At 44.6% G+C, this 23,091-nt stretch overlaps 1 protein-coding gene across 1 annotated transcript in view; it reads right to left on the bottom strand.

Annotated features, from left to right (window-relative positions):
- Positions 1-23,091, bottom strand: part of PKHD1 (PKHD1 ciliary IPT domain containing fibrocystin/polyductin) — a 369,527-nt gene that overhangs the window by 260,726 nt on the left and 85,710 nt on the right. Inside the window, exons 34-35 of the mRNA XM_074947443.1 lie at positions 17,167-17,380; positions 11,929-12,079 (exon numbers count right to left, since the gene is read on the bottom strand). Coding sequence (XP_074803544.1) covers positions 11,929-12,079; positions 17,167-17,380 — 365 coding nt within the window. The remainder of the gene's footprint in view (positions 1-11,928; positions 12,080-17,166; positions 17,381-23,091) is intronic.

Here is a 23,091-nt window from a genome sequence, read left to right as displayed (position 1 = left end):
GTCAGAGCAGGATCCAGACCCAGCACCTGGCACTCCAGCACTTGACACAAGCATTAAATAAATGCCATAAATAAATAAATTAATGTGCAAGGCTAATGGACTGAGAATCAAAGCCACGTTTTCAGACAGAGGGTTCTTTTTTTTCCATTTTGCCTTAATGCCTAACGAGTCAATCAGAATTTCTGTCACAATTAAATAGCAAAACCAGCAGCCGCAATGAGGCTCCATGCAACAACCTCAGAGCAAAGTGAATGCAGATTTCCCCCCACCCCCCTCCAGCCCTTCAGACCATTTCCTGAACCCACGTGACCCTAATTCAGCTTTCTCTTCCCAAAGAAGGGTAAAGTTTTGCTTTCCGCTCCCTAGAGGAAGTGCCTTTTAATAAAGAGCAGCAGTTTCTACTCTGCATCTACATGCCTCTGGTTGGGGGAGGAGAAGTGGTTTGTTTATAAGACTAGGGGCCTCATTCTGAGCTCGCTTAGGGTCTGATCTAACACCCTTTTACAATCAATGGGACGGTTCAATGGGCTTTGGGTTGCTAGTGGGAGGAACCCCAACCTGTAACTAACTCCACACCGGTCAACCTCCATGCAGCAGCTTGAGGCCTCATTAGTCAATGAGGCTCCAGAAGGAGTCAGGTGCAGGATCAGGGCCCGTGTAGTCAATGGATGTGTGCTTGTGAAGGACTGTGAGAGCAAGACCCAAATCAGCCCTTGGCTTTTGCTCCCGGAGGAGAGAAGAAAGAGTTAAGGCTGTACATCAGGCTGCAAAAAGTTCTAGCAAAGAAGAAAATAAATCTTCGGCACATCTCCTAAATTTCTCATTGCAGCCCAAGGCTCATCCCACTTAAAAAAAAAAAAAAAAAAAAAAAAAAAAGCAATTTCACTTCTTTTCCCAAACACCTAGCAGCCACTTTTATTATTTATTTACCTCCCCTTTTTGTGCAAGGTCTTTTTTTCTTCATTTAGTCCGACAAAGATTGTCCTCCCGGAATGACCTTTTTCTTTTTCTTTACTCTCTTCCTCTTCCCACTCCCTCTGGGCTATTGCCCTCACGCCACTAACTAGATAACACACTCGATCAGAGATTTTTTTAAAAAAATCATTGCAAAGGCACTAGGGCTGATAGTGGCATCAATCCTAACCTGACACGGGCTAGGGTCAACCATTTATCTCTTTACATTGCCTGTGGTTACTGCGGCAGCCATCTTGGATCTCTACAGTTTAACAACCTTGCAGAAGGTACCTCTGTCAACACGGATAACATCTGCACCCCCCAAGACTGGCTTATTTTGGTTTGGGTTGTTTTTTTTTTTTGGTTTGTTTTTTTACAATAGACTTTTTTTGTGACTTGCAAATCTTTTAGGGATTAGTGGGCCCCTCAGAGGGCAACTCCATACCAGGTTAACAGGTTACAGAATGTAGAAGTGAATAATCTTGGGGGGAAGGGAGGGGCCGAGATTTACAAAATAAGCTTAGGAAAATATGTCTTTTTGTAAACAATAATAATAATTAATCAAAAAACAGTTTCAACCAGACCTACTCCTGAGTCTCAAGCCAGTGTGTTAATCACAAGATCATCCTTCCTCAGTTTCATTGATTTTTTTGTGTGTGTGAGTGAAAGTCAGGGAGGGAGAGGAGAGGGAATGGGATGTGGGAAGAGGTTGAGGGGAAATGGAAGAAAACCTATAATATTTATGTGTTATGAGTTTGGGGAGCTTGTTTGTTTTCATATCAATATAAACTGGACGGGGTTGGTTTGGAACCCACATTAATGTCTGCTACTTAAACACAGCAGCATTGGGTACTGCATGAGAACCAGGCTGCTGCTGCTGAATACTTCTTTCCATGGGCAGAGCTGAAAAGCAGAGAGGTGTCATTAGACCCATTTCACAGGTGGGAAAGTGAAATGCAGATTTCAGGTGACTTGGCCAAGGTCATACAGGGAGCCAGTGGGAGAGCCTCGAATAGAACTCAGGTTCCCGACTAGCTTCTCGTCTCCCCCGACAGCTGTGGACAGAGAAGCCCCCAGTCCTTGTATAGCGTCCTCAGTAGGCCTCCATTCCCTTACAAGAGCTGGACCTTGCTGGGAGAGGAAGGTTTGTCCAGTGTTTGGGGCACAAGTCTAGGACCTTTGAAACTTGCATTCACATCTTTGCTCTGCCACAGGCTTCCTGTGCGGCTTTAAGCAAGTCACTTAGTCTCTTAGTCTCAGTGAGAGGTGGTAGCTTTGTTGGTGGGAGAAGCTCTCCTATCTACATAGCGCTGTCTCCATGGGGGGGTTAAGGTCAGTAAAACTACATTGCTCAGGGGTGTGGATTTTTTACATCCCTGAGTGACGTAGTTATACTGAAGTAAGTGTGCAGTGTAGATTTGGTCTTAGACAGACAAAACAAGGCAGCCACAAATTCTCCTTGATTCTCATTGTAGACTGCTGTATTTAGAGGTATAGAAACAGGTGGGTTGACACTGGGGGGCACGCCAGGAAAATTATTATTTGTATTGAAGGAGCACCTAGGAGCCCCATTGTTCTAAGCACTGTACACACACACGAAAAAAAAATGGATGTGCCCTCCCCCAAAGAGCTTACAGTCTAAGTACAAGAAAAGAGACAACAGATGAATGCAGACGGGTAGATGGAGGAGTACAAGGAAACAATGAGACAGTGTTGGTCAGAATGATAAACAGTGACCTCAGGACACCTGCTGCCTAACCACGGTCAGGTCTTTTGTAGGCATCATGGCAAAGGAGAGTTTTGAGGAGGGATCTAAGCAAGGTCGCACTTTGTGCCAGGGTTAGATTTTTCAGGCAAAAGGGACAGCGTGAAGAAATAAGAAGAGGATGGAAAGGGAGTGAGGAAGCAAGAGGGCTTGGTGGAAGAGAAAGGGCATGGGAGAAGCCTGAGAGGACGGTGTGGCTGCGAGAAGCTTTGCTGGCAAGAGGGAAATGCTGAGCATTCCTAGCCATTAATAATGATAATAAATTTCAACTATTAGGCACCAGTACCTCACAAGGACTTAGGCACACACAGAATGCAACTGAAAACACAACCGACCACAAAATGGACGAGAAGTGTACGAGCAGGAGTGACAAAATGCCAACATCTCATCCTTAACATGCAACAGGCAGACACCCCCCTGCCCTCCACACAATGAGTAGCCCTAAAAAGGTCTTGCCTAGAAGAATATCATGGATCTGTTCTGCTGAATGAGGAGGAAGAGTATTCCAGACCTGCAGGCCCTCAGTGGAGAAGAGCCCACCTCCCATTCTTTCTAGTCTGTATAGTATGCAGGGTCAGCAGGCCCAATCTGAGTGGTACCATTGGAAACAGTTCCCGGGGCAGAGCCTTGTCCTGCAAGGCATTGAGTGCACTCAGTTCTCAGTGAATTCACCAGGAGTCAAAGGTGCCCAGAACCTCTCCGGAAGATCTCACAGCATCTTGTGTGACTGGACCCACAGACTGGTCCCACAATGGTTTAAATAGACAAGGCCATACTGGGTCAAAACAATGATCCCTCTAGTCCAGTATACGCTCTCCAAAGGTGACCGATACCAGATGCTTCACAGGAAGAGGCAAGCTATCCCAAAAATAGACAATTGTGGAGCTGCCCAGAGTGGAAGGTTGCTTCCTAATCACTGGCAGTTAGTAGTCTGCTTATCCCCTGAAGCATGAGGGTTAATATCCCTTATAAATTTTTGACTTTAACTAATGTAACTGGGGCTCTTCTTATTGCTCCTATACTAAAATACTCCACTAAGAGCCAGATTCTCTGGTCTGGCCAAGCTATGCTTCGTACAGGAGTGGGTGGAAATGGGATGTAAGACAAAGACCATCTTTGCTCTATCCTGAAGCCCACCTAAGAGAAGTGAAAAAGAGAGTAAGAGGAAAGGGAGACAATCAAATAGAGAAAATTGTTATAGCTATATATAAATTTGCACTTCCCTTCCTGGTCATTGTTATAGGGGAAGCAGGTAGCTATATTATAAATCATATTTATAGTTAATATATATTACATAATAATTTTAAAGTCAGACCAACCAGCCTCCAATGTCTTCCCAAGTGACTGAATGCCAACTCAGGTGGCTTGGCCATCTGCTTCATATGCCAGAGTCCATGCCAGCCTGCCAAACTATGTGTTTGATCCAACAAATTGGGATGGAGAAGACCTCACAGCTGGCTTCACACACTGGAGGGATGTCATGGCTTTCAACCTCACCCACAAGATAGAGCAGGCCACAACACTGGCAAGAGACCAAGCTCCCTGGAAGTGGGTGACCCAAAGCATGCACTCTATTCTCCACGAGCAGGAGAATGAATGAAATGAATAAAAGGTAGTTATAGAAGGTTGCCTTATACTGTATCCAGGCCAGTATGTGGGGAGGGTGGATGGCAGGTAAGGTAAGCGTAAATCAAAGGCAAAGACCATAGCTAAGATTTTCAGACCTGTCTAAAAGATTAGGAAGCCCAATTCCCATTCAAATTAACAGAAGTAGAGCATCCAGATCTCCTAAGTAGGTACCGAAATCTCAGCCATAGATCTTAAGTGACTAATGTAGGCACCCAACCTGTGCAGAGACACCCACAGTATTAATCTTTGGGCTAAGAAAAGAAGATCTTCAACTTTCTAAGCCATTCCTTAAACCTCACATCCTTCCCGTATTCTCATCTTTAAAAACAAGTTAAAGGAAGCAGAGTTGACACAGGCATAGCTGTAATCCTGTATAGCATTTTTATCTAGCATGTTATTTTTATTACCCTTTTATTCCTTAATGGGATCCCCTCAAGGGTTGGGTTGTAACAAATTCACTACCATACCAGTTAGGTTTTCCAACGATTGACTTAATATATGTGGCATGTGCCCAGCAATATACATTATACCACACATCTGGGCCAGAGGAGGAGAGTAGTCAGTACAAGGAAAACATTGCTCAAACAGCATGCTTGCATGATGATTAGGTCTGGTCCAGTGATCTGGAATAATAATCTGAAGGCTCACTAAGCATAATAGTTCAGAGACGCCCAAGTCTGGTCAAACCTTCCCATGAGCATCCTCTCCTTGTGTTATCAGCATGTTTTACACATCTCATCAGTGTCACGGTGGCTGACAACTCATTATGCACCAGAGGTAAAGTGGACGGGTAGTGACTGCGCATTAGAACATTTTTTTATTTGTATCTTGCCATGACTCAGTGTATCATGAAACCGTGAGCTAATTAAGTCCTGTGGGATAGACAATCAGAGCTTTTTATTATTATTTTAAGTGGGCTAAATTGCATTATATACAGATATAAAAAAAAAAAGATTCCACAGCTCTTCCCCAGTTAATAACGGAGCAATTTACAAATGTTAATAGAATGCTGGGGCAGAGGCTTGTTACTTCACATGCATGACCTAATTAAATCATATGGTGGCATGTATTTCAAACACAATACAGATGAAAAGATGAGAGTCTGAAATAAAATCCCCATTTTCCAAAATCTCTGGCCCCATCCTCAGGAACATTCAAACACAGATCTTGGCTTAGTGGCTGGTTCTGGTTGGGGGGAGGGATAGCTCAGTGGTTTGAGCATTGGCCTGCTAAACCCAGAGTTGTGAGTTCAATCTTTAGGGATCTGGGGCAAAAATTGGGGATTGGTCCTGCTTTGAGCAGGGGGTTGGACTAGATGACCTCCTGAGGTCCCTTCCAACCCTGATATTCTATGATCTCTATAAAGGGCCAAGACAACAACATGAAATTTGAGGATCAGAATGTCACAACCAATGAGGTAAAGTCTCCACCTCTGAACCTGCTTTGGGACATTAGAAATATGCAGCTAAATCCAAGACTGATTTAAAAACAATAGGTTAGAGATTAATCCTGAAGGGGCAAGTTATCAGCTGGAGTAAATTGTCCCAGCTCCACTGAAGTCAACAGAGCTATGATAGTTTACATAAGATGATGATCTGCCCCACAGTCTTCAGTGGGAATTTTGCTTGAACAAGGAATTTAGGATCCTGGGACTGACAGAGCTTCTGGCCAATCAGAGAGCTCCAGATCAGGGCCAATGGGAAGTAGCTGGTCCCCCAAGTCAGTCTGATTGACCTGGCAGCAAGGCCAATCTGGGAGCCTCAGCTCAAGTCCCAGCCTTTGTGTGTGCTGGGGGAAGGGGAGACAGTGAGAGCAGCCCCAGCTGGGGTGAGGTGCTGTAGCTGGATGCCTGGAGGGGAGGAGCCGCACAAGAGCCAAGGTGTGGAGCGAGGGTCGGTGCAAAGACCGGGGACCTGCACTGATAGGGTTGCCAACTTTCTAATTGCACAAAACTGAACACCCTTGCTCTGCCCCTGCCATGCCCATACCCCAAGGCCCTGCCCCGCACCTTCTCAGAAGCCCAGCCCCCATCCCTCGCTCTCCCCCACCCTCACTCACTTTCACTGGACTAGGCCAGAGGCTTGGAGTGCGGGAGAGGGTGACAGTGAGGGCTCTAGCTAGGAGTTTGGGGTCAGAAATGAGGGGTTCAGGGTGCCAGAGGGGACTCCAGCCTGGGGCAAAAAGTTGGGGTGCGGGAGAGGGTGAGGGCTTCAGCTAGGGGTGCAGGCTTTGGGGTGAGGATGAGGAGTTTGGGGTGCAGGAGGGGGCTCTGGGCCAGGGTCTAGGGGTTTGAAGTGTGGAAGGGGGCTCACGGCTGGGGCAGGGTGTTGGGGTGCAGGGTCTGGGAAGGGGGTTCTGACCCAGGCCAGGGGGTCAGAGTGTGGGCTCCAGCCGGGCAGTGCTTACTTCAGGCGGCTCCCAGTCGGCGGCACCATGGGGCTAAGGCAGGCTCCCTGCCTGCCCTGGCTCTGTTCTGCTCCCGGAAGCAGCCAGCATGTCCAGACCCTAGGCAAAGGTGCAGCCAGGCAGCTCTGCTTGGTGCGTGCTGCCCACACCCATAGGTGGTACCCCCACAGCTCCCATTGGCCACAGTTCCCAGCCAATGGGAGCTGCAGAGCTGGCACTCTGGGTGGGGGCAGCACACGGAGCTTCCCTGGCCGCCCCTGCGCCTAGGGGCCGGACATGCCGGCCGCTTCCAGGAGCAGCGTGGAGCCAGGGCAGGCAGGGAGCCTCCCTTAGCACCACCAACCAGACTTTTAACAGCCCGGTCAGCAGTGCTGACCAGAGCCACCAGGATCTCTTTTCAACCGGGCGTTCTGGTCAAAAACCGGACGCCTGGCAACCCTACGCACTAAACAAGTGACAGGCCCAGCAGAGGTGAGTGAACAACAGCACCAGAGATGGGGAGCTGTAGGGAGTGGACAGGGAGGTCAGAGACACACAATAAGGGAACGAGAGAGAACCACAGAGAGCCAGCAAAGGCAAGTGAGTGGAGTAACCCACCACCACACAGTCCTGAGATCAGCTGCACAGGGAGCTATGAACAGCTTCAGCCTGGGGTGTTCCTGGCACCCCCTGAGCCAGGGAGAAGGTGGCAAATACTGTGGGGTAACTGCAGTTGGTTGTACGGAAGATTTTCCGGTTCAGTCCTGGGGCAAAGCCCTGTGTGAGCAATGCACAGCCCAGATGACGGCGGCCCTGCCTTGCAGCAGGCAGAGTAGTGCGGAGCTCAGAGGTCCTACCCTTGACTACCGCTTCCCTAGTGCATTCACCCGCTTTGGAAATGGGTCTCTTTCATTCACTCAAGCATACTGGGGAGCAGCATCTAGTGACCTTTCAAACCAGGGTCTCTGTAGGAGAAGACTTGGGGCTTGCACAAAAAGAGGAAAGGGGGCTCAGAACACTGCTTTGATCATTTGTGTGGAAATCTGAGTGAAGCCATAACCAGGTGGGCAGGGCATTATTCCTATCAGATACCCTTCTGGAACCATCAAACCAAAGAGCCAAGTTTCACCACCCCACAAAAGAGACTATTACTGTTAAAAGTGTTTTTGTATGTGTGTACTCATCTAGAGTAAATACTTTATCATGTCTGTCCATCTGGGTGTGGGAAGTAGTGTAAGGATTGCTTCAGTATATTTTACCATCTTTCAACTGCTTAGTATATTTTGAAACCTGCTAAGTTTTCTCCCATTTTTAGGCTGTTCTTGAGAAAGATAAATCTGTTTTGTTCGATTTGATGTTTTGCATGTGCACCCTTTTTAACAATTTAATTCAGTATAAAGTTACTACTCCAGTTAGAGATATGTTACTTATTGGGAGTCTGTCTAGTAGTGAGTAGGAGCGCTCCACCTCACAGATAGATCTGACACGGTTAAGAGGAGTAACTGGGGAGGAGGTACCGTGAAGAGAGCGCAAAGTGATTTGGAAGCTTCTTCGTCATAGTTTCCATTGTTCAGGCTCAGTCCCAGGATCTCAGGAGCAGCTGTGAGATCCCTCAGGAGGGAGGATAGTTGGGTTGCAGCCTTAAACCCAACCCCAGAGTATTCTGGAGACCCAGTAGGCAGGGGCCTGCAGGTGTAGTCTCACTAGGTAGATCAGGAGAAGGAAGTCCTTTGGAGTTACTATCCCAACCTGCCCTAGAGGCAGGGAACTAAACCTAGCCTGTTCCTCTGGGTAATGCTGGGAGCAGGGAGACACAGGTTGCATCTCATGCCACCAAGATAAGTTAGGGTGGATTAGGGTCCCATTTAAAATACCCCTGCCCCTAACCCCATTACACTTGGAATGCTCCTTTTGAGCTGATCAGTAGGAACTCCATCCAAGACTACATCAAATCTCTCTTCAAGGCCATCCCTGCTGTGACACCTACATGGAGTCAATCAATCAATGACTGTTTTGCTTATGCATCAGTAGAACTGGTAGGAAAACACTGAAGCTTTTTCCAGGAAGGATGCCTGATATTTTTCTCCCAGCTTCATGCAGGATCAGCTGATTTAATTTACCAATAATTTTACAAATCTCTCCGGCACTTACATTGCCCCCATCACCATAATAGCAGAGCACGTCACCGTCTTTAACGTAGTTCACCTTGCAATGCCCCTGTAAGGCAGGGTGCTGGGCAATGCTATTATCCCCATTTTAAAGATGGGAAACTGAGGCATAGAAAGGCTAAGCAACTTACCCAAGGCACAGGAAGTCTGTGGCAGAGCAGGGACTTGAATGCAAATCTTTCAAGCTTGTACCCTAACCACTAGACGATCTTTCCTCACTAAAGAGATATTTGGAGCCATCATGAACTACCAAATTGTTTAACAGCTACCCCTGCAACCTCATGACCTTATTTTTATTGCCCTCCTTCTCCTCCCTGCCTCTGTTTGTCACGCTTATTTGTTGCATCTTGCCTCATATTAAATTCTAAGTTCTTTGGAGCAGGGACTGTCTCCTACTGTGTGTCTGCCGAGCACGCAGCACAATGGGGCCCTGTTCACAACTGGGGCATCTAGGTATTCCCCACAATATAAATAAGATAATTATTATAAAGGGCCAGATACTCAGCTGGAGTACATCAGCAGACCATGAAGTCAGTAGAGCTACACAGATTTCCAGCAGCTGAGGATCAGCCCCAACATCTGCTAAGTGTTTTGAGATCCTCAATTGAAAGGTGCAATGGAAGCGTAAGGTCTTACTATAAAGCGGCAAAGTCCTGTTACTGCTCTGGTATGTTGTGCTGCTTGTTAATAGTGCCATTATCCAAACACACAGGATGCTGTTAATGCATTTTACTGTCTGGTATTGAAGCTGGGGACCATTATTTCCAGTGGAAAGGCAAGGCCAGTTCACATGACATGATTTAAACCTCTATCGTGAAGCATGCATAAGCTGCAGTGGGTCATAAATCTTAACAGGATGCTGTCAACTAGAAAAGGACCAAAATTAAAACCATTTATCTGAACTCCCGCCCCCCCCTCCCCCCCATCACCCCACGAATTTGGGGGAGATTGATAAAATGAAGCTTACTTCCAAAACACCACTGGATTCATTAAGCAGAACCAAAACCCAAGCATTCCTGTTTCTGCACATCTCCCCCCTCGGTTTGTTCAAGCCACCCAGGACTTCATGATTTTCACTATGCTGCACAGCACAGCCACTTGCTGTGACAGAACTTGGATCCTCCTCTTGCTCCCAGAGCACAGGCCTCAAGCACTCCAGTTAAAGAACCATGTGTTCTCAGTGTTGGGACTACAGAGTCTATGACACACAGTTGAGTGCGTCATGGAGCAGGTCTGATGCCATCCAGTAGCCCCCAGTAGCTCATATACACCGTAGCCTGTGCTTTATGATGCACTTGGGAATGAGTTCTGCATTTCATTTAGGGGAGGGGAAAAAAAACAAATAAAAAGAGTAGCAGCCACGTGGACAACCATTGGTTCGAAGAGGTCACCCTGCTGGCCCCACAGCAGTGCTGACCTAAAATGGTTTCCCTTAGCTGTGCAAACTACTGATATTATGATTAGTCAGGCTGATTAACAGCCGAGGAAGTAAACAGAACGACAAAAAGGGGGAGTCATCCTGGCCATCGCAAAGGGCTAGAAGCCCAGGGAAACATGGTTGCCAACATGAAAGTGGACATCATCAATAGGGACAGAAAGGTTTTATGTAGCCTTCTAGAGGCCAACACTATGGGCCTCGACTGAGTCTTAAAACAAACAATGAGCAATAACAAAATTAAAATGTTTTAAGGGAGTGAAAAGTAACAATATCACTTTAAGAGATTCAGCAGTAATAATAACCCTAGCACCCTTCATCCAAAAGAGCATTACAAACAGGCCAAATTCAGAGAATTTTGACCCAATAAGGACTTCAGAATTTGGTTCTATATACATACAGGAATCAGTAGGCCATAGCAGTGCAGCTCCTTCTGGGGTGGAGGATGGCACAATGCATAATGATAGGGGAGGTGGAAATCTCAGCCAAGGACACCAGGGTTAAAAGTTACCACAAAATCTTTAATATCAGCTCAGAGCAAACAGGACCTCTGTTTTCTAGGTCTCATCCATGCTCAGTAGATTACATGATACTCTGTTTATCTGAGGATTTATGAAGCATAAAAGGCACAGCTGATGTTGCTGAGTGGATTGAGGGGTCTGCCTCCTCTCACACCAGTTTTTACATGGCTATAACTCAACCGACTCCAAAAGACTTACTCCTGTATTACACCAGCGCACATGCAAAGTGAATCAGACCAATGTGTTGCAAACGTGCTTACACAACTAAGCCATTCCCACTATCATGAGAACAGCAGCTTTGAACGCAGCCTGACAGCCCCATGCAGTCTGTTTGGGAGATTACAAGCAAATAACATTCAGGGTGAGGGTAAGGGTGAGGAGACATTTTACATTTACCAAACTCTCCACCTGCACTTCAGCAGCTATGATGAATTTGTTTCATCTATAGTGTTCTCTACCACTTCACACCCTTGAGATTTTGAAGGGAGATCAAGAAAGTGGCTCACAGGTTTGCAAAATTAAAATTGAGAGAGTTTTTAAAAAGGGCAGAAGGGATAAATTTTGTTCCCTGATTAGGACACTCTCTCTCTCTCTCTCTCATACACACCGACCCATCTTTCAAATAGCAAACGGGTCCAAACAAATGCATCAAAAGAGATTATTTGGACCGAACCACTGCTTAGTGTTCAGGCTCCAAAGGCAACTTAGAACTCGTAGTCTCCTGAGCTGGGATCATTGACAAAGGGATGTAGATAAGGGGAAATCTACATTAGGAACAGAACTGGCATTTGTACATAAAAAGGAGAGTCTAAAAAAAAAAAGACAAGCTATAAAGGAAGTTAAAGGAAACAAGGCAGCCCTCATTTATATTTGATCAATATGTGATTAACCATAGTTAACCATTAATTCATCTGCTGTGCATTAGAACTGCTATTCAAAGTTGGAGCGCATTTAATATTATATATTGCCACTGCTCAGCCTAAATTGTTTTTTCCCCCTTTAAATGTACACAATATTACAAATTTAATTTTAAGCTGTTTGAATCAGTCTGTAAAAAAGATTTGATTATACCTGAGTGTTCTGGCCCCAGTTTTTCCATATCTCAGTAATCTTGGCGGTAATTGGCTGATTAGCTCCCTCACACTCCATCTCTGCCTCAGTTTCCATGGTAATGTTACAGGAGCTATTATAGATGAGAACTTCATCTCTTTCCACTTTAGGGCTGAAACGAGAAGGGAGGTTAAATGGGGTGTCATCAATCTTAATGAAATGCAATTATTTTTACTCTTATTAATCATTGCAAGCCATTAGCTTGTGGCAACTCCTGCCCACCATTTGTCAAACTTTGCAAATTTCTGTAATTTTGTTTCCATTCTTTTATTGTTTATTTGTTTCCCCCCACCCTTTATCTGCAAACCCTCCTGATGACAATACATGCAGTAAAGATCTCTCAGTGATGCCTTTCAGCTTCACAAAACAGTTATAAATGCTAGCAAATGCTCTACCAGGACCAAGGGAAGGAGATAAGTGCAGACAAGGACTGAGAGAGTCAAAGATGGAAGCATACACCGAGTAGGGTTTGTCTGAATTCCCCCACCCCCCTTTCCCTTTCTTATTCACACTTAGCAATGGGGAATGAATAACTTGCTACTCCCTTAGGGCAAGCGGAGAAATTGGAAAACCACACAACTGGCTAACTGGTCCCTAATTCCAACTGTGAAAAAATGAGCTCATTTAGGGTTCCAATTCCTGCTCCCCAGCTGATTGCAATGATGCTTTGTTGCTAGCACTGGAACATTAACTTAGTAAATTAATTAAACTTACTTAACAGCCCAGACTAAGCAGATTCGATATATGTGCCAGTTATACGAAGACACTTGCTCCAAAGGCTTCTGTCACACAGAGAGAAGAAGGAGCAGCAAAGGTAATAGGTAAAGGGTGTTCTTCCTGGGTCTTGCTGCTGACAGCTGCTCACTTTGGTAGCTTTTACTATGGGGAGCTGTGAGTGTCTGACCCAAAGTCCCTTGAAGTCAATGGAAAGCCTCCCAGTTCACTTAACTGAGCTCTGGATCCGGCCCAGGAAGCAGACGTCCCATTTTCATGTCTGGCTGCAATTTGCATTCCTTTCCCCAACTCTCCCCGCTTTCCCAGCCTTCTCTCCCAAAAATTTCAGAGACTGTGTTTGTGGATTTGTGCGTGAATTTAGATCTGATTTCAGAAAAACGAAGTCCCCAATTTATCCACAAACCCATCCCAACACAGGCAGCAGCACTAATCAACCTCAACCCAAAGGCAGTCTATTTCAGGTACCATACCTATTCCAGAGAAGACAACTCAGTCTCTGGGCCTGATTCTCCACCCCCTTTCACCTTGTGCAGTCTTTACACCCGCTCAAAAATGCTTACCACTCTGAATTGGTCATATCATAACCGATTGTACACAGGTATAAATGGTGACACAAGGTACAAGACAATGGCAAATCAAGCCTGCTAAGTCGATTCAATCTATTTGGCAGTGGTTTTTGCGATGTGGGTATCTAGTCCCTGGGAATTTGGATGGAGACAACCAAACTCTTTTCTCATATCTAATTCAGAAATAACAGGTAAGGGTTTAAGCTGATGTAATTTACAGGATGGGGGGCTAAAAAGAGATGAGCTACTACATTGTTCTACGATGCACCTAGGGCCAGACTGACAAAAGTGCCAAAGTGGGTTAGTGGCTTACTCCAAGTGAAATCAACCCATCTGAAAATCTGGCCCTTCACTGGCTTGGGAGTACCCTGATCCCAACCAACTGATGAATCTGCAGTTTTCAAACCATGCCATAGTGCAAGGAGACATCAGCCATGGCAGGGGGTTTGGGGGATGTTTGTTTTATTGCCATTTTTTAGCACAATAGGTGGTATATTAAATACAGAGCATGTTACCTCCAACCGTTTTTGTTATCGGAGCCATTTTAACAATGATTTTGTATTTATTTATTTAAATAAATCTTTCCCTCCACCACATCAACAACAGAAAGTCAGCCTTAAGGAACAGCATTAGCTTTGTGATAGCAACAGTTTGAGAGCTATTCTTGTGCTGTACAGTAATCCAGTGGGCTGGGGGTATCTTTCAAGACTGCATCATATTTTCTGCTGCAAGGAAAAACTTTATCCTTTAAATAGCCAATATTTTTATGGGGAGATGTCTATATCCAATGCTATAAACAAAGTGAGGGCTTGATCCAGCTTGCATGGAAGTCAATGGGGCTCTCGCAAGAGACAGGAATGGGAGTTTAATCTGATTTTACATTGGGAATTAATTTATAGGTAATGGACACACTCTGTATAGTCCTGGGTTAACCACAACGGTAACAGTTACTTCATTTCTGAGCACCTCACTGCTGGACAATGATTAACGAAGTGGAGAGCTTAAAGAAGTGCAACAAAAATAATCAGAGCTGGAGGGACAAACTGAAAGTTAAGGGTCACATCTTGATCCCACTGACATCAAAACTTGCATTCTGGTCAATGAAAGCTGGATTTGGCACTAAGAGTTAAAACACATATAGGTCGGACAGTCCTCATGGTTACACTAGTGTAAGTCAGGAGTAAGTTCATTGAAGCCAGTGTGAAACTGGGGTGTGAAAAGAAGCAATCACTAGAGGAAGACAACAATTAGAGCTGGAGAGGAAATGGCTATCAAGTCCCACAAACATTTTCACAATTTTGAATATTTTTCTCATCCTGAATCTGGATAAAAAGCCAAAATATTGAACACTTTCACAAACAGATAATTGTGGGGGGGGGGGAGAACAGATCAGGTCAATCAAAATTTTTGGTTCATTAATTTCAGAAGCTTTTGTTTCAAATTGTGACCTTTTTTATTTATAACCTTTTTTAAAGTATAAATTAAAGTTGAGAGACAAAGTCATTTTGAACAGGAAAATGAAACTCTTTTGTTTTGAAAATGTTGAAACGGGTCATTTCAACAAATTGCAATTTTGGAATTAGGAGATTCTCCATAACAGACCCTTTCCCACACATAATTTCAGGTTCCACAAATTAGCATTTTCCAACAAGCCAAGTTTTTCCAGGAAACACTCAACCAGCTCTAATAACAAATCTATAATATTGGAAGAGTGTAAGTGTAACCCACACATCTCTTGGGTGTGGTTTTCTGTCCCATTTAGTGGCACTGAGACCACTTGGAGAGAGAGATTGAGTCTGTTCTGCAGCCTCAGCTAACAGCCAGCTGGCTTTTAGCTCATCAAGTAGAGGCTCATACATTTAGCTCCAGAGGCCCCAGGTTCAATCCCACCCAACAACAACTGGGGTCTGTCAGCATTACAAGTGGAGGCTCATCCAGGATTTCAACTGGGAAGTCTCTGAAGCTCAGTACATGCTTCCTCAACTACAGGAAGTATGTAACCCACACACCTTCTGGGTGTGGTGTTCTGTCCCATCAGGTGGCACCAAGACCACTTAGAGAGAGAGATTGAGTCAGCTCTACAGCCTTAGCTAACAGCTCATGCATTTAGCTCCAGAGGCCCCAGGTTTGATCCTGCCCACGGACGACTGGGATCTGTCAGTGTTATATAAGCACCAAATGGAGAGAGGAACTATTCAGCATAGTAAACAGGGATGTGAACTTGCAGCAATGGGATGAAATGAAGGCCTGGTCTACACTACAAAGTTAGGTTGGCTTAACTAAATCACTCCAGGCTGTGAAAAAATTCACACCCTGTGCGGTGCAGTTAAGCTGACTTCAGCGGTGACATAGACACTGCTGGGTCGATGGAGATGGCAATAACGGTAGCCCCACCTTTTGGGACATTTACAACTAGACTAGACAAAGCATGCCATAAACGAACTATATGAGTTGGCAGGGAGAGGGACTGGATGACCTCAAAGGTCTTTTCTCCCTTTCTGGATTCTATGAGCCAAACACTGAAGCCCTGACTAAGGACCTGATACTCCAGTGCCTTGTGTGGGCAAACCCACTAAAGTAGGGATGGTAGGCTTAATTCTTCTCTGACGTCACTGTAAACCAGGCATAGAGCCACTGGAGCATTCACATCGATGGAATTACCCAGGTGCAAACCAGCTATAAGGGAGAGAAGAATCAGGACCCTATGTATTTATTTTTGTCTGTTAAGCGGCTAGAATAATCTCATGCTATGTAAATCAGAAATAATAAAAACAATGGCACTGATCCTCAGCTGGTGTAAATGAGTAATAGCTCCAGGATCTGCCCCAAGAAATCTGATTCTCTTCTGACCGCACTGACTTTATACAAATGTAAATCAACTGACTCCAGGGAAGTTACTCTGATTTATACTGATGTGAGCAAGAGGAGACTCAAAGCCCAGAAACCTCAAACCAGGCTAATTTCATGTGGTTTTCGGGTTTTGGAAAAACATTTACACAATGGCAGTCTTGTCCTCCTTGTTAAATACATACTGTAATGCCTGCTGCTCTCACCACAGGGTTTAAGTAACTCCCATTGATTAACTTGTATCTCGCAACAGGAGAACATGGGGCCAGATCTTCAGCTGGTGTAAATCAGCATAGAGCCTCTGAAATCAGTGGAGTGATGCCAGTTTACATCAGCTGAGAGTTTGGCCCATACTTTACAGAAAATCTTGGGCCAATAACCTGGTTATGTTCTGTTTATCTATTTGGTTAGGAAGAAGGACTTAAAAAAAAAACAAATGGGAAAGTTTCACTCTTATTCTTTTCTGTCCACCACTCCCAACCCCCACCACAACCTTATAGGACTAAATTATTTGCAGGTGTAAACTGGCATAGTTCCATTAACGTCAATGGAGTAGTTCCAATTTACACCCGCAAATTTGGCCCATGGTTTCCAAAGCCTAAAGCTACAGTAACTGTCTGTGCACCCTTGTTGAGAAAACAGCATACAGCCTGCCAGATCCTCTGTGACTTTTTACCCATGAATCTCTTTGGAGAGGTGAAGGGGGGAAAAAATCCCTTCTGGTTTTCATAATGACTAATCTTTTCCCCCCTTTGGCATTCGCCAGATGTTGCTTTGGATCAGAAGATAAATATTAAAATCTAAAGAGGAACAAAGCAGGCTGTTTACTAGATGGATTTTCTCAGGTCTCTTGAATGCTTTAAAAGATGTGGGGGGCAGATGCTTTGATATGCACGCTGAATGGATTTCACAACCCAGTGGAGCACACCAACCTAGGAAATAGAAATCTACTTTCTCCATAGCCCAACTCTGCAAACAAACACTAAGTGTCTTCTGGGAGACACTGAGCAGCATCAGGCCCGCACTGCTGTGGGATAGAGTCAGGGCTAACCTGAAAAAGAGGCCAGCAAAAAGCGGCTGGGATGAGTTGACTTTTGTCTTGTTCTCCAGCCGAGAGTCATCGTCACACAGGTATATGTAAGGCCTGGCTCCTGCTAGGCTGTACGCTCCTGCTGTGATATGGACATCGCACTGAATGTATGTGGCCCCAGCTCCTCTGCAATCTTCTGAAGGATGGGTCAGGCCACAGAGAACAGCCAAGGATGCTGAAAAGACAGAAGGAAAAAAATACTCACCCACATAAGCTTTGGCACTGATGCAAGTTAGAACCATATGCTGTGCCACTGAAGTCAATGGGAGTTTTGCTATTGCCTTCCATGGCAGAAGGGTCATGATTATTTTCCCAACCTAACCCTTTGGAAACCACAACCCTCCATCCTCATGATCAATATGATCTATTTATTACTCTGCACGTTGGGTTTGATCTCTTATCTGTGTGGATAATTATGATCCTTTGTGCAGTATCTATCCAGATGCTCTTTAGAATAAAGTGACCCCTTGTGGGAGACAAAAGCAAGCCAGTGATTAGCTAAGGGGACGGGCGCAACTGCTGCCTGTAGGAGATGGGCCATTGTTTGCTTGCTTCAGCACAGCAGTACAGTATGTGCTCAGATCCTTGATTGTTCAGCTGAAAGGGAAGAATCTTGACACTATTGTTCCCGTGGCTGGATCTGCACTTCACGAAGAGAGCGTTGTGCTCAACACACTGGGGGTCTGAGTGGGCTAATGCAATTAGCCTTTCACCATTTGGAGACCTAGGTTCACATTGGGGAAAGCTGTTGGGATGGAAAGCACAAACTGACTGTGAACCTTTCACCAGGAAATGTTGGCTGGTGATAAAGTTCATTGCAGATTTGAAGCTCAGCCCTGGTTCAGTGAAAGCATCAACAAAGCTTTGCAGGCTTTTCAAAGGAATGGATTTGCAGTGGATTTGGAGCTTTTGCTTGGAATCTGTTTGAAACTTGAGGCTTTACATGACTTTAACTCAATGGGTTTGGGAGGTTTATTAATTTGCTTTAAGAGGTTGGTTGGTTTGTTTTTTAAAGGATGGGTTTTGTGAGCTGAAAGTCAGGTGGGAAGAGGTTTATGGGCCTACAGGAATAGAAACCAGAGAACAAAATTCATTCGAAACCCTGAGGGTTTCATATAGCTCTGGGAGGAATTTCACCTGGCTAGCACTCATCAAACAATGAATAGCTGAAAGGAATGATGGTCTTGTGCCAGTGATTGTTGTATGTATTTCTATGGCCCTAAGAAGTCCTCATCAGGGATCAGGACCAGAGCTGGTTGGGAATTTTTCAATGAAACTTTTTTGTTGTTAAAAATGCCGATTTGTTGAAAGTGAAACTTTTCACGTGAAAGGGCCAGTTTTGACAAATTTCTTGAGTTGAAAAACATGTTGAAAAAAAACTTTCCAAGTTGTCCCCTTCTGGTGTTTCCAAAACAAAAAAATTGTTCAAAAGGACTTTTCAGTACAAAATGTCAGCTAATTATACTACAAATAATTATTTTAATTAAAAATGGTTGAAAGTGGACCATTTTGAAATATCAAAACACAAACACTTGATTGACCCCCCAGAAAATTCAGATTGTAAATTCGCAAATGTTTTTGAAATTTTGACTTTTTAATCCAGAGTTGGGATGAGAAAAATTTCTAAAATCTGAAAAACATTCATGAGACAGGAAAAGCATTTTCTGCCCAGCTCTAGGCAGGATACCATTGTTCTAGGACCAGTTCAAACACATATAAACTAAACAATCCCTGCCTCACAGTTTATCACAACCCAGGCATAAAACAAGAGACAACAGGTAGATAAAAGCATTGCCAGCAGATTGAGGGACGTGATTAGTCCCCTCTATTCGGCACTGGTGAGGCCACATCTGGAGTGTTGAGTCCAATTTTGGGGGCCCCACACTACAGAAAGGATATGGACAAATTGCAGTGTCCAGCAGAGGGCAACGAAAATTATTAGGGGGCTGGGGCATATGACTTACTAGCTGAAGGGGGGTCCAAAGAGGATGGAGCTAGGCTGTTCTCAGTGGTGGCAGATGACAGAACAAGGAGTAATGGTCTCAAGTTGCAGTGGGGGAGATCTAGGTTGGATATTAGGAAAAACTATTTCACTAGGAGGGTGGTGAAGTACTGGAATGGGTTACCTAGGGAGGTGGTGTAATCTCCATCCTTAGAGGTTTTTAAGGCCCAGCTTGACAAAGCCCTGGCTGGGATGATTTAGTTGGGGTTGGTCCTGCTTTGAGCAGGCGGTTGGACTAGATGACCTCCTGAGGTCTCTTCCAACCCTAAGCTTCTATGATTCTATGAAGACAGAGCATAAGGTAGCAATGAGAAAATACTGATCAGCATAAGAAGCAGTGGTCAAAGCACACCAGCTGCATAACCATTGTTGACGTTTTTTCAGACGTCATGGCAGAGGAGAGTTTTCAGGAAGGATTTTAGGAAGAACAATGAGATGGCTTTGCAGACTTTACACGGAAATCTTCCACAGGTGAAGGGCAGCATGGTAGAAAGCACAAAGATGCTTGTTTAAAAATGTACTAATGGGTGATGGTCATTGGCAGAGTAATGAAGTGGAGATGAGAGTAATCAATGTCTTGATACTGTTTGAGAGACGATGGGTAGGGTGGGGGAAAAATCATAGGTAAGGGTTGCAGACCAAGCTGGATGAGCAAGCACCTCAAACAGGTGAGTAAGAGAAAGCAGAAATCCTACAAGGAATGGAAGATGGGAGGGATCAGCAAGGAGAGCTCCCTCTTGGAAGTCAAAGTGTATGGTAGGGGAAAAGTCAGAACTGCCAAAAGCCAAGCTGAGTTGGACCTTGCAAAGGGAATTAAAACCAACAGTAAAAGGTTCTATAGCCATATAAATAAGAAGAAAACAAGGAAAAAAGAAGTGGGGCCACTAAGCACTGAGGATGGGGTGGAGATTAAACATAATCTAGGCATGTCCCAACACCTAAACAAATACTTTGCCTCAGTTTTTTTGCTTATGAGTAGTAGCAGGATGGCTAATGGCAACAAGGATGTGGAGGCAGAAATTACCATATGTGGGGTGGAAGTCGAAGTCAAACTCAAACACAAGCTTAATAGGACTAAATCAGGGCCCTGGATAATCTCCATCCAAGATTACCAAAGAAACTGGCACATGAAATTGCAAGCCCAATAGCAAAGGTTTTTTAAATGAATCTATAAACTCAGGGGTTGTACCTACGACTGGAGAATTGTTCATATAGCTCTTATTTTTAAGAAAGGGGGGGAAAGTGATCCAGGAAACTACAGGCCTGTTAGTTTGACCTCAATTATATGCAAGGTCTTGGAACAAACTTTGAAAGAGAAAGTAGTTAAGGACATAAAGGTGAACGGTAATTGGGATAAAATACAACATAGTTTTACAAAAGGTAGATCATGTCAGACCAACCTGATCCCCTTCTTTGAGGGGAACGGTGACCCGTGGCCACTGGGAGCTGCAGGGGACCGTGCCTGCAGATGGTCAACATAAACAAAATGTCTCATGGCCTGCCAGTGAATTACCCTAATGGACTGCCTGCCGAAGGTTGCCGACCCCTGCTCTGGACAGACGAGCGTGAGGGTGAAGCAAGAACAAGAGGCAGCACTGGTTCCTGAAACCTCAAAATTTTCAACAATCCCCACTGAAGCATTCTAGGAAGGCAATGACAGGTCCTGGCTCAGGGGGTGTTGTGGCTGATTGGGCCCGAAGCACATTGTTCTCTGCACAGAGCTGATGGACTTGCTCCTGCAGTCCTGGATTCTCAGCAGCCAGCTATGCTGTTTTATGCTTTGTTGTGTTTTGATCATCTGCCCTACAAGATATCACTCCAACACAGGGTTAATTTACAAACTAGTTTTATTGTGGCTGCTTACAATAAAACTTCAGCCTCATGGCCTGTCAGACAGTTACCCAGGAGGTGTCACTTTCAAGCAGTTCCCCTCAGGAAACACTATTCTGCATGAGAGTGTCTGCGAGCACTTTCATATTGTTACATCCCTTCTCTTTTAAAGAAAATTGTCAAACGCCCCAGGAATAACTGATAAGGTAATCTAATGTATTCCTTTCAGATGCTGGCCATACTTGCAGTTATTGTGTTCACCACCTTAACCATTTGTCTAGCTATATCATGTACAATTTGGAAGTCCATCACGCAAAATCCCTCAGATGAGCAGGTATTTTAACAATACACTCTCCTCTAGTACAATATGGTTCAATAGTGCCTCCCTGGTGCTGTTTTCCTCCAGTCTGGTCAATCACAGTCTCTATGTTTGGTGTTGCTGGAATCTCCATCAAAACACCCTCTTCCTCCTGTCTTTCCTCTGGTATGCCCCAACATTGCCCGCTTCTAACAGCTCTGGCTTGGGATCCTCCTGCTGTAGAACCCTAAGATGTGTGTTGTTCAGACTGTCCTTAGAGGTTTGTTTTATTTTCCTGAGGTGCCTCTAGTTTTGCATCACTATCTATTCATTGTCCATTTGTACACGATATGATCGTTGGTTTCCTGGTTGCACCACTCTAGCTTTGTGTCACAGCTTAGTCTGTTTTGTTAATGGTTGTATATGCACTCTGTCACCCGGCTCCAGATCTGGCAGACCTCTTGCAGATCTGTTGTAGTAACACATTTGTCTTTTCTGTTGGTTTTTCTGTAGTTCACCATGTGAAGTACCTGCATACCCTGGCTCTAACAACCTTCTGCTTGTTGGCAACAGTATCTTCATTCTCTGGCTCATCAGTCTTTGGGCCGGATTAGAATGTAGGCCTTTTGAGGGAGTAATTTCTGTGATCTAGTCGTATTAAGTATGGGTTAGCCTCTGCAGCTTTTGCTTTCTTCCAGTTTCGTAGCAGTTTTTATGGCTGATTCCACTTGGCTGTTGCTTCGAGGATACCCTGGTGAAGATGTTATGTGATCAAAATCCCAGTCCTTATTGAACTTCCAGAACTCTCCTGAAACAAACTGTGATCCATTATCAGACACACAATATCCAGTTTCCCACACCATGCAAAGTGTGCTTTTATCTTCCATACGACTATTCTGGATCCCATGTCTGGTAAAAAGCCTATCTCCTAGAAACTGGAAAAATAGTCTACAATTATTGTGTATCCTTTGTCTTCAAAGGTAAACAAATCCACTCCCACTTTTGCCCAGGGTCTTCTAGAACTTCATGTTGCCACAGAGTTTCTTTCAGTTGATGGTCTTCCCAGGATCTCCGTACATCATACTTTTTCATGAACGTTCATAATTGCTCATTCATTCTTGGCCAGCATATAGTCTCTCTGGCTCGCCTTAAGCAACCATGAATTCCCAGATGTGATGAATGAACTTGGTGCATAATCTCATTCGTAAAAGCTGCTGGAATAACTGTTCTTTCTCCCCCAAAACAGTGTGCCATTCTGTGCACATAACATTCTTGCAGATAAGAGATGAGTTATCTCTTTAGGTGCTTGGTCTTTTGTTGCTGGCCATCCTTGAAGGATCATGAGTTTCAATGTCTGAAGCATTCTTTCTTGCTCTGTACCTCTCTCAACCTTTTGTGCAAGATATGTAAGTACTGTACTATATTTATTGTCTCCACCTCAGCCTCTATGGACTCCTCCTTCCAGGTCTCTGGCAGATATGCACAGCTCAAGGGTCCACCAACACCAAGTCTCTGTCTGTGCAGTACTGCAGTCACATCATCATCCACTGTAAGTGCTTTGGTTCATTGAGCAATGGCTTTCTCCAAACACTTTTGAGAGGTTTATGGTCAGATTGTATCTCCACAGTGTGATCATAAATGCATTGGTGAAATTTTTCCATTCCAAAGAGTATTGCTAACAACTTTTCCAATATGAGCAGAGCCCTTCTCTGTCATGGACAATGCACTGCTGCAAATAGAACAGATTGTCCCCCTT

Source organism: Natator depressus, chromosome 3 (genome assembly GCF_965152275.1).
Source record: "Natator depressus isolate rNatDep1 chromosome 3, rNatDep2.hap1, whole genome shotgun sequence".
In the NCBI taxonomy this organism is placed as follows: domain Eukaryota; kingdom Metazoa; phylum Chordata; order Testudines; family Cheloniidae; genus Natator; species Natator depressus.
The sequence above is the reverse complement of the archived record's forward strand: the minus strand, read 5'-3'. Positions and strand labels throughout refer to the sequence as shown.